This window comes from Coregonus clupeaformis, unplaced genomic scaffold (genome assembly GCF_020615455.1).
Source record: "Coregonus clupeaformis isolate EN_2021a unplaced genomic scaffold, ASM2061545v1 scaf0148, whole genome shotgun sequence".
NCBI lineage: Eukaryota > Metazoa > Chordata > Actinopteri > Salmoniformes > Salmonidae > Coregonus > Coregonus clupeaformis.
Window position 1 is genome coordinate 611758 of NW_025533603.1, and position 12037 is coordinate 623794.

Consider the following 12037-nt stretch of genomic DNA (forward strand, 5'->3'; position numbering starts at 1 on the left):
CATAAGGGGAAAAAACTGGACTACATCAATAAAGCAATCCACACATAAACCAATTCATTACATTTTATTGGGTAATATTGCACTACTTTGGTATTGGATTGTGATAGAGAGCTTTACAGTAAGGTGCCAGTGATGACAGAGTGGATACTTTGTTCTCAGATTGCCTCTACACAACGAACTACAGGAACCCAACAGCGTTCCATCTGAGCAGTATTATACAGCCCGGAATGGCACTGACGTAAACCACGAGAACATGATCCGTGTCAAATAAAACACAGAGCAAATCTGTCGGGAGTGATTTCTCCCCATGATATTCACAGACAGTTATAATAAAACAAGAGGCTAATAGAAGAACTGAGAAATATGACTCAGACTGTTCTTAACTGGAGTTACGAGGACTGTGTGTGTGTGTGTGTGTGCATGCGTTTGTGCATGTGTGTCTCTGTGTGTGTCTGTCCGTGCGTGCGTGTGATTGTGTGTGTGTGTGTAATAAGGCACAGGCTAGCACCAGGTGTTGAGCGGTGGATTTATGGTGTTTTGGGGTGTTTTTATGGAGACAACCCAGTGTTCTGTCTCCAAGGGTGTCCTCCCTCCTCCTCCTCTCCTTCCTCCCTTCTTCCTCCGCCCCTCCTTCCATCTCCGCCATCTTGGGCCCATCAGGCCTTGTTTTCCCAGGTTTTGGGGTTGCCACGGTGATTGCGACAGCGTTTCTTATTGGTGGTTGACCTCTGGAAGCGTTTGGGCCAGCCGGACCTCTCCCTGCAGAGCTCAGCTGGGATGGAGAGAAGAGAGAGAGCAAGAGAGAGAGATTGAATACAGATAATGTGTGTGTGTGTGAAAGAGAGAGAGGATGCTGTGGGCTCAGATGTACACTACCATTTGGGGTCACTTAGAAATGTCCTTGTTTTTTAAAGAAAAGCAATTTTTTTCCCATTAAAATAACATCAAATTGATCAGAAATACAGTGTAGACATTGTTAATGTTGTAAATGGCTATTGTAGCTGGAAACTGCAGATTTTTTATGGAATATCTACATAGGCGTAAAGAGGCCCATTATCAGCAACCATCAGTCCTGTGTTCCAATGGCACGTTGTGTTTGCTAATCCAAGTTTATCATTTTAAAAGGCTAATTGATCATTAGAAAACCCTTTTGCAATTATGTTAGCACAGCTTAAAACTGTTGTGCTGATTAAATAAGCAATAAAACTGGCCTTCTTGAGACTAGTTGAGTATCTGGAGCATCAGCAATTGTAGGTTTGATTACAGGCTCAAAATGGCCAGAAACAAATAACTTTCTTCTGAAACTCATCAGTCTATTCTTGTTCTGAGAAATGAAGGCTATTCCATGGGAGAAATTGCCAAGAAACTGAAGATCTCGTACAATGCTGTGTACTACTCCCTTCACAGAACAGCGCAAACTGGCTCTAACCAGAATAGAAAGAGGAGTGGGAGGCCCCGGTGCACAACTAAGCAAGAGGACAAATACATTAGAGTGTCTAGTTTGAGAAACAGGCGCCTCACATGTCCTCAACTGGCAGCTTCATTAAATAGTACCCACAAAACACCACTCTCAACGTCAACAGTGAAGAGGCGACTCCGGGATGCTGACCTTCTAGGCAGAGTTGCAAAGAAAAAGCCATATCTCAGACTGGCCAATAAAAAGAAAAGATTAAGACGGGCAGCCTGAGATATGGCTTTTTGGCATCCCGGAGTCGCCTCTTCACTGTTGACGTTGAGACTGTATTTCTGATCAATTTGATGTTATTTTAATGGACAGAAAAATTGCTTTTCTTTCGAAAACAAGGACATTTCTAAGTGACCCCAAACTTTTGAACGGTAGTGTACATGCTGTCCTTAAGTCAGTAAGAGTTTCATGCACTCTAAGATTGTTATGTTGTTGTAATCCTAACAACTGGTCTAATGAAGTGCTATCAGATGGACTGTCTTACCCTTCAGGTACTCATCCTGTTGGCACACAGTTCTCACACAGATCTCCTTGTTGATCACATAGACACGAGGGAGGCTGAGACAAACCAGGAGACAGACATCATTACACTATAATCAGACCCCAGCTGCTGTCTCTAAAACATGCCTCTCTGCACAGGCTCTCAGGTTGAAACCCAAGGACTTTGACTGCATGACCAGGAGGCACTGAGTGTGTCTATGTTTTCCTGAGAGAGAGCCTGTAGTTGCAGCTTACCTGTAAAGGCAGAGGGAGTGGATGCATCTCTTGATGGGCCGGTGGACAGAGTACATCCTGGTGCAGGGGTACGTCTCTTCCCTACAGTCTAGCACAGAGGATACACACAACATCCAGATAAGTCACACACAATGTTTAGATATCACTGGACACCCCTGGTCATCCCTGGCCTAACATTGTTCAGTGATGTTTCTGTCCCACACTGATGACCTCACTCACCAGGTGGTAGGGTAGAGACAGACACCTCACTCACCAGGTGGTAGGGTAGAGACAGACACCTCACTCACCAGGTGGTAGGGTAGAGACAGACACCTCACTCACCAGGTGGTAGGGTAGAGACAGACACCTCACTCACCAGGTGGTAGGGTAGAGACAGACACCTCACTCACCAGGTGGTAGGGTAGAGACAGACACCTCACTCACCAGGTGGTAGGGTAGAGACAGACAGCAGAGCCTCCTCTTCATTCCAGTCACCTCTGGGGAGATCCACCTCTACCAACAGGGAAACAACACAATCAGCATGGGAGCGACCTCTACCCACGGCCATGATTCACATGCAACTTAATGTCTTTTGAAATAATGTGTGACCATTGAATGGAGGGCATTATTACCAGCCTGTGGGGATTGGGCTACAGCTGTGAGAGCTGTGGAACAGAAAAGCATATGATGGGAAGTGTTTTATGGAGTTAAAACAAACAGAGATGGACTCAAACCTAATTGAAGGTGATGATTTGTGTGTTGTGTTTGTCATGGGTTACCATGGAAACCGCAGAGGAGCAGGGCGATTGGAAGACTGCCCATCGTTGTCAGAGCTGGATGTTTACGAGCTGAAGGAAAGAGGACCCACAAAAGCCAGAAGAGGAAAATAGTTTATATGTTTCAATTCACACAGAGGAACTCTTCAATATCTCGACTTTACATTTCCTCTGTTTTCCTTCTGCTCTCCCCCTGGCCCTGCCTCTGCTGTTTCTAATGCAATGTATACTCTTTTATTTATTTATCTTTATTTAACCAGGTAAGCCAGTTGAGAACAAGTTCTCATTTACAACTGCGACCTGGCCAAGATAAAGCAAAGCAGTGCAATAAAAACAACAACACAGAGTTACATATGGGGTAAAAAAAACATAAAGTCAAAAAATACAACAGAAAATATATGTACAGTGTGTGCAAATGTAGCAAGTTATGGAGGTAAGGCAATAAATAGGCTATAGTGCAAAATAATTACAATTAGTATTAACACTGGAATGCTAGATGTGCAAGAGATTATGTGCAAATAGAGATACTGGGGTGCAAAAGAGCAAAAGAGCAAAATAAATAACAATATAGGGATGAGTTAGTTGGGTGGGCTAATTTCAGATGGGCTGTGTACAGGTGCAGTGATCGGTAAGGTGCTCTGACAACTGATGCTTAAAGTTAGTGAGGGAGATAAGAGTCTCCAGCTTCAGAGATTTTTGCAATTTGTTCCAGTCATTGGCAGCAGAGAACTGGAAGGAATGGCGGCCAAAGGAGGTGTTGGCTTTGGGGATGACCAGTGAGATATACCTGCTGGAGCGCAGACTACGGGTGGGTGCTGCTATGGTGACCAATGAGCTAAGATAAGGCAGGGATTTGCCTAGCAGTGATTTATAGTTGGCCTGGAGCCAGTGGGTTTGACGACGAACATGTAGTGAGGACCAGCCAACAAGAGCGTACAGGTCACAGTGGTGGGTAGTGTATGGGGCTTTGGAGACAAAACGGATGGCACTGTGATAGACTACATCCAATTTGCTGAGTAGAGTGTTGGAGGCTATTTTGTAAATGACATTGCCGAAGTCAAGGATCGGTAGGATAGTCCGTTTTACAAGGGCATGTTTGGCAGCATGAGTGAAGGAGGCTTTGTTGTGAAATAGGAAGCCGATTCTAGATTTAACTTTGGATTGGAGATTCTTAATGTGAGTCTGGAAGGAGAGTTTACAGTCTAACCAGACACCTAGGTATTTGTAGTTGTCCACATACTCTAGGTCAGACCCGTCGAGAGTAGTGATTCTAGTCAGGTGGGCGGTGCCAGCAGCGTTCGATTGAAGAGCATGCATTTAGTTTTACTAGTGTTTAAGAGCAGTTGGAGGCTACTGAAGGAGTGTTGTATGGCATTGAAGCTCGTTTGGAGGTTTGTTAACACAGTGTCCAATGAAGGGCCAGATGTATACAAAATGGTGTCGTCTGCGTAGAGGTGGATCTGAGAGTCACCAGCAGCAAGAGCGACATCATTGATATACACGGAGAAAAGAGTCGGCCCAAGAATTGAACCCTGTGGCACCCCTATAGAGACTGCCATAGGTCCAGACAACAGGCCCTCCGATTTGACACATTGAACTCTATCTGAGAAGTAGTTGGTGAACCAGGCGAGGCAGTAATTTGAGAAACCAAGGCTATTTAGTCTGCCAATAAGAATGCGGTGGTTGACAGAGTCGAAAGCCTTGGCCAGGTCGATGAAGACGGCTGCACAGTACTGTCTATTATCGATCGCGGTTATAATATCGTTTAGGACCTTGAGCGTGGCTGAAGTGCACCCATGACCAGCTCAGAAACCGGATTGCATAGCGGAGAAGGTACGGTGGGATTCGAAATGGTCGGTGATCTGTTTGTTAACTTGTCTTTCAAATACTTTCGAAAGGCAGGGCAGGATGGATATAGGTCTGTAACAGTTTGGATCTAGAGTGTCACCCCCTTTGAAGAGGGGGATGACCGCGGCAGCTTTCCAATCTCTGGGGATCTCAGACGTTACGAAAGAGAGGTTGAACAGGCTAGTAATAGGGGTTGCGACAATTTCGGCGGCTAGTTTTAGAAAGAAAGGGTCCAGATTGTCTAGCCCAGCTGATTTGTAGGGGTCCAGATTTTGCAGCTCTTTCAAAACATCAGCTGTCTGAATTTGTGTGAAGGAGAAGCGGGGGGGGGGCAAGTTGCAGCGGAGGGTGCAGAGTTGGTGGTCGGGGTAGTGGTAGCCAGGTGGAAAGCATGGCCAGCCGTAGCAAAATGCTTGTTGAAATTTTCGATTATTGTAGATTTATCGGTGGTGATAGTGTTTCCTAGCCTCAGTGCAGTGGGCAGCTGGGAGGAAGTGCTCTTATTCTCCATGGACTTTACAGTGTCCCAAAACTTTTTGGAGTTAGTGCTACAGGATGCAAATTTCTGTTTGAAAAAGTTAGCCTTTGCTTTCCTGACTGCTTGTATCTAAGGCAGTTGTAGGAAATGTGTACCTGGTCAAATCCAGGTAAATGAGATAGATACAGTATGTGTGCTGTTGTTAGTATCAGCATTAATCAAGCAGTTTGAATCAGGTTGCTGTTTTTTCTCACAAAGTAATCCTCTCTCTCTCTCTCTCTCTCTCTCACACACACACAGACACACACACTCCCTCAGCTCTCTCCCTGCATCATTCCTCTTGTGATGTGTCAGTGTGAGTTTGGAGTCCAAGACATGAGTTCTCACAAAAGAATGTGTTTTCTGTGCCCTATTTGAGCACCCCTCTACTCCTCCTTTCTCATACACTCTTTTCATACAACTCTCTTTTCATACACCTCTCTTTTCATACACCTCTCTTTCCATAAACCTTATTAAGAATGCTCTAAATCGTCCAAACAGTTTTGTCACTCGGTATGTTTAACATCCCATTTCTCCTTTACGACCATCTTGCCCAGGCCCTGAATACGCTAAATTGATTTATCTTGCTTTGACTCATTTATACACTCTTGTATGCCAGGGCACATAGCTTTGCAAAATACATTAGTTCTGAATGACATATTTTCATCCATGACAGGAGTTCACAGACAGTATTCTATTATGATGACTTCATGGAAAGTTAGTTATTTGCAGTAAATGTAGTTTCTCTATGCATCTTTTGTACATGTACCTCATGTTATTTATAGTAAACATTCTATATACAGTACTGCAGTGCTACTAATGCCTTTATAGTCTTCAAAATGAAGAAAAGAACACAATGTTTTCATACTCACAATTTTTCCTGTCGTCCAAAAACGTCCTTTGTTTTGAATCTTTTGTCCTCTCTCCTTTCCCCTCCTTCTCTCTCCCTCTCCTCCTCCATCCCCTCCTCCTTCTCTCTCCTCTCTCCTTCTCCTCCTCCATCCCCTCCTCCTTCTCCTCCTCCACCCCTTGTCCTCCCCTCTCATTATAATTCTCTTGCTCTCTCGCGTTCCTCCCCTCCAATCTGGTAGAGATTTAGGGAGAATTGTTCTAGTCCAGAGTTGGTTTCATATACACCCAAACAACACAAAACTCATTATCAAAAATATGTGTCTATGCACTGTGTTGATTTCACAATAACTATCACTAATAGTAAACAAATCTATCAGCGTATTGAACTAGGGACTTACACTTTACAAATACAAAAAACTGACAGAAGAACAACAATGGTCAACACACGATGACAGGTAGAACATAAACAAAGAGCCCAATATGCTTTAGAGCAACTGAGGGAATATGACAGAATGACTGGTACAGGTCTGGCAGACCTTGCATTTGCAGGGATCCTCTTTCTCCACTAGGCGGGGCAGTGTACTTGGTGAGTGTGGTCTCAGCTCAGAAGTGGCCAATCTTGGTTTCGGAAGAGCAGCAGTGTGTGCAGGCTTTTGTTTCAGCCCAGCTCTAACTGTAGACCAACTTATCGTGGTCTAGATTGAAAGAGATATGCTACTGTTGGGCTGGAGTAAAAGCTTGCACGGCCTGTATCACTGTCCAGAGTTGCTTGTCACATATTTCGGTATTTATGCGGTTCTTAATCCTGGGCCTGGGCACTAACACACACCTTATTACACTAATCAATGGCTTACGTTAGGTTGGGTAGTTGAATTAGGTGATGGGCTGAAGCAGAAATGTGCTGTGGGACTCTAAGGACCATGCAGGATTAAGGAACTAGAGTAGACAATTATATTGCTACATCAGAAGACATTGCAACAAAGATGAGTGAATATCACGACCAAAACTCCTGACCCTTTGTTTGATCCCCTACTTGTGTTGGAAATAGGGTTTCCATAGGGACCATTAATAGCTTGTATGGGGGAAACCTGAGAGCAGCAGGCTTCCATGAACTTAACCAATATAAATATTGTGTAACGAACCCTGCAGTTTGAGTCGGTTCCTGTCTGTGTTACTAGTTTTTCTGCTCGGGATCTCCAGTTTCCCGAGGGTTCTGGAACGCTCCCTGCCTGGTTGCCGGGCAACGTTGCTAGGCGGGAGCTCTCTTGATTTCCGCACCTGCATCCCATCAGCAATCTGCACACCTGGTCCTGATCATCACCCTTCTTAGGCTCTGTCCTAACATCCATTCCCTGCCGGATCGTTAGCCATGAACAGTATGTTTATCAGTGGATCAGCCTTAGAGCATGTAGCGTTAGTTTTGTTGTTTTGCACCTTGTTTGCTTGTTTTGTACTTACCTCCGTTTTGTTCCATCTGCAGTCACTCATCCGGAACCTTCATCCAACCTCTGCCTGATGGTCGGCGGCTGCCGAGCCATTACTGGACCTACCACTGCACCCTCAACAACCCATCCACGACACCCGCTCTGTTCCCTGGATTATTCAGCCTCACTCGTGGATCTATTAAATAAACACTCACCTTTGTTTCAACCTACCTTGTCCTGGTCTGCTTCTGGGTTCTGGCTTAGTAAACCGTGACAGAACGATCCGGCCAGTAATGAACCCAGCGGACCTGGACTCTGTTCGCCATGCCATTACCCATCAGGAGAAGATGTTGGGCCATCATAGCACGGAGCTACAGGAGATCGCGTTGGCCGTTCGGAACCTTTCTACCGGTCTGACGGAGGTCCAGAACCAGTGCAAGTTTCCGGTGGAGGATCCACTACCGGTTTCACCCATCTCGCCTGCCGCTTCTGGAGCTGTGTCCTTCCGTGAGCCCAAGGTTCCGACGCCGGATAAATATGAGGGGGAGCTGGGAAGATGCCGTTCTTTCCTTATGCAGTGTGGGTTAGTGTTCGATCTACAGCCCTACTCTTATGCCACAGACAAGGCTAGGATAGCCTTTGTGATTGAGTTGCTGCGTGGTCGAGCGCTGGAGTGGGCTTCAGCCGTTTGGGAACGACAAGACCCCTGCATGGCTTCATACCAGGGGTTCACGGCCGAGATGAGGAAGCTCTTCGACCATTCCGTCCGAGGGAGGGACGCAGCTAGGCGCCTGTTTTCGCTTCGCCAAGGAACTCGCAGCGTGGCCGACTTCGTGATCGAGTTCAAGACGTTGGCTGTGGAGAGTGGGTGGAATGAGGAGTCTCTGCAAGCGGCCTTTTACCAGGGTCTGTCGGAGCAGCTCAAGGATGAGTTGATCTCCTATCCGGAGCCTAGTGACCTGGACAGCTTGGTAGCCTTGTCTATTCGGGTGGATAATCGAGTCCGAGAGCGAAGGAGGGAGAAGCAATGGGTTCCGTCCAATCGATCAGCTTCTCAGGTTCCAGTCGGGTCGGGGATTGGACCAGAATACGTCGATCATCGTCCACCACACAGGATTAGTGGAGAGGTCCTGTCTCCCGATTCTGAACCAATGCAAGTAGGGCGGCACGGGTTAACCAAGGAGGAACGCCAACTCAGACGTAGGACTAACTGTTGCCTCTACTGTGGTGGTTCGGGACATTACCTCGCCACCTGTTCCCGGCGGTCGTCAAACTGCGCGGCTCGCTAAAGTTGGGAGGACTTTTAGCGAGCCAGTTTCGACCTCTCAATACCTCTGTCAGACCCCGTTTCCCGGCTACCCTTATGAACAGGAATCAGAGCTTAGCGATTAACGCTTTTATCGATTCAGGTGCCGATGGAAGCTTTCTTGATGCCGAGTTGGTGGAACAGCTGGGGCTTTCCAAGGAGCAATTGCCGGAAGCCATTGAAGCGACCACTCTGAACGGCAGTAGTCTGGCACGTATCACGATGAGGACTGAACCGGTTAAGATGCTGTTGTCGGGGAATCATTCGGAGATGATTTCATTCTTCATTCTGCCGTCTTCCCATGCTCCTCTGGTCCTTGGATACCCCTGGCTGAAGGAACACAATCCCACGTTCGATTGGGTGACGGGCAAGGTAACGAGTTGGAGCCTTGATTGTCATGCTAACTGTCTCAAGACTGCCTGTCCCCATTCGGTTCCCAGTCAGGTGATTGAGGCTAAACCCCCAGATTTGTCCCTGGTTCCCGAGACATATCACGATTTGGGGGAAGTGTTCAGTAAGCAGAAGGCTCTGTCACTCCCTCCCCACCGACCATATGATTGTGCCATCAACCTGTTCCCTGGAGCTGTCTACCCCAAGGGAAGGTTATACAGTATCTCCCGACCTGAACGTGAGGCGTTGGAGACCTACATCAAGGAGTCCCTAGCTGCTGGTCTCGTTCGTCCCTCGTCATCACCCCTGGGGGCAGGATTCTTCTTTGTGGGTAAGAAGGATGGCTCTCTTCGACCGTGTATTGATTATCAGGGGTTGAATGACATCACGGTCAAGAACAAGTATCCCCTGCCCTTGATGAGTTCTGCCTTCGACTCCTTACAGGGTGCTACGGTGTTCACCAAGCTAGACCTACGCAATGCGTATCACATGGTCCGGATCAGAGAGGGGGACGAGTGGTTGACGGGTTTCAATACACCGATGGGTCACTTCGAGTATCAGGTGATGCCGTTTGGACTGACCAATGCTCCAGCGGTATTCCAGAGTATGGTGAACGACGTCCTGAGAGATATGATCGGTCTCTTTGTGTTTGTTTACCTGGATGACATTCTGATCTTCTCGAAGGAACCTTCCGACCACGTCCAGCATGTCCGGCAGGTTCTGCAGCGATTGTTGGAGAATCGCCTGTTCGTGAAGGCCGAGAAGTGCGAGTTTCACGCCCACACGACATCCTTTCTCGGGTACATCATCTCCAGGGGAGAGATTAGGATGGACCAGGAGAAGGTTAGAGCGGTTCTGGAATGGGCCCAGCCCGGTACGAGATTGCAGCTCCAGAGATTTTTGGGGTTTGCGAATTTCTACCGCAGATTCATCCGGGATTACAGCCGTGTGGCCGCTCCGTTAACTGCCTTGACTTCCAGTATCAGGACCTTCAAGTGGAATCCGGAGGCGGATCGAGCGTTTCTGGATTTGAAGAGGCGATTCACCAACGCACCGATTCTCTCTCAACCGGACACGGCCCGTCAGTTCGTCGTTGAAGTGGACGCGTCTGATGTGGGAGTTGGCGCCATCCTGTCGCAGCGATGCTCCACGGACAGTAAACTCCATCCCTGCGCCTACTACTCTCGTCGCCTTTCGCCTGCGGAGAGGAATTACGATGTGGGTAACCGGGAGCTTCTCGCGGTGAAACTTGCCTTGGAGGAGTGGCGCCACTGGTTGGAGGGGGCGGAGCAACCGTTTATGGTCTGGACTGACCACAAGAATCTTGCTTACGTGCAATCGGCTAGACGTCTCAACTCCCGTCAGGCCAGGTGGGCGTTGTTTTTCGGACGATTCAATTTTCCCTGACGTTCCGACCTGGATCTAAGAACGGCAAGGCGGACGCCTTGTCCCGGATGTTCTCCAAGACGGAAGAGAGTGGGTCCAAGACCGAGACAATTCTCCCCCGGAACTGCGTCGTGGGAGTTGTTATGTGGAAGATTGAGGAGGAGGTGATGGCGGCCCTTCGGACGCAGCCCGGTCCCGGTAACGGTCCACCCGGTCGGTTGTTTGTGCCTGAGTCGGTTCGCCCTGCTGTCCTCAAATGGTCCCACGCCAGCAAGATGGCTTGTCACCCTGGCGTGGCTCGGACGATGGCGTTTCTTCGCAGACGTTTTTGGTGGCCTGCCATGGCCGAGGATACTCGGGGTTTTGTTGCTGCCTGTCCAGTGTGTGCGCAGAATAAGAGTACCAATCGGCCCAGTTCTGGACTACTTCACCCCCTTCCTATTCCCCGGCGACCATGGTCGCATCTGGCCCTGGACTTTGTCACTGGGTTGCCCGCTTCTGAGGAGAACACGGTCGTTCTGACTATCGTGGACAGATTCAGCAAGTTCGCCCACTTTGTGCCAATTGCCAAGCTTCCCTCTGCCTCGGAGACGTCCGAGATCCTGGTTAGGGAGGTTTTCAGGGTCCACGGTTTGCCCAGTGATATCGTTTCCGACCGTGGCCCTCAGTTTACCTCTGCTGTCTGGAAGTCCTTCTGTTTGGCCATTGGAGCTACAGTCAGTCTCACATCTGGTTTTCACCCCCAATCTAATGGTCAGGCGGAGAGAGCCAACCAGAAGATGGAATCCACGCTACGCTGCCTTGTCTCTTCCAACCCCACCTCCTGGGTCTCTCAGTTGCCTTGGGTTGAGTATGCCCACAATACTCTCCCTACATCTGCCACTGGGATGTCTCCCTTCCAGTGCCTGTATGGCTACCAACCTCCCTTGTTCCCTTCTCAGGAGAAGGAGCTCTCAGTGCCCTCTGTTCAGGCCCATATTCGTCGTTGCCACCGGACCTGGCATCGGGCCAGAAAGGCACTCCTTAGAGTTTCGGACCGGTATCAGCTCCAGGCGAATCGTCGCCGGATTCCCGCTCCCACCTATACCATCGGAGATAGGGTCTGGTTGGCCACACGGGATCTTCCTTTACGGACTGAGTCTAGGAAGTTGTCCCCGAAGTTCATTGGTCCGTTTGTGGTGGAGAAGGTGATCAATCCGGTTGCAGTTCGACTCAAACTACCGAGAACGCTCAGAGTCCATCCCACCTTTCATGTCTCCTGCCTCAAGCCTGTTCTCCTCAGTCCTCTGTTGCCTCCTCCGCCTCCTCCTCCTCCTCCTCAGATGATCGGAGGTGGGCCTGCCTACACGGTGCGACGCA

At 48.4% G+C, this 12037-nt stretch overlaps 1 protein-coding gene across 1 annotated transcript; it reads right to left on the reverse strand.

Moving 5' to 3' along the window:
* Positions 1–49: 49 nt before the first annotated feature.
* On the reverse strand, positions 50–6271 carry LOC121556487 (microfibrillar-associated protein 5). The gene is made up of 7 exons (XM_041870376.2): positions 6193–6271; positions 2959–3027; positions 2812–2844; positions 2624–2692; positions 2201–2288; positions 1950–2023; positions 50–772 (listed from the first exon to the last, which is right to left on the reverse strand). The coding sequence occupies exons 2-7, from the start codon at positions 2999–3001 to the stop codon at positions 657–659; spliced, it is 423 nt and encodes a 140-aa protein (XP_041726310.1). The 5' UTR covers positions 3002–3027; positions 6193–6271; the 3' UTR covers positions 50–656.
* Between the last annotated feature and the right edge of the window lie 5766 nt (positions 6272–12037).

Excerpts from the sequence above, each read along its gene's own strand:
- LOC121556487 (XM_041870376.2), bottom strand. The coding sequence starts at position 3,001 with ATGGGCAGTCTTCCAATCGCCCTGCTCCTCTGCGGTTTCCATG. Across the intron at positions 2,693-2,811 it reads AGCCCAATCCCCACAGGCTG|AGGTGGATCTCCCCAGAGGT; the intron begins GTAATAATGCCC and ends CCCTGTTGGTAG. Across the intron at positions 2,024-2,200 it reads CACTCCCTCTGCCTTTACAG|CCTCCCTCGTGTCTATGTGA; the intron begins GTAAGCTGCAAC and ends GGTTTGTCTCAG.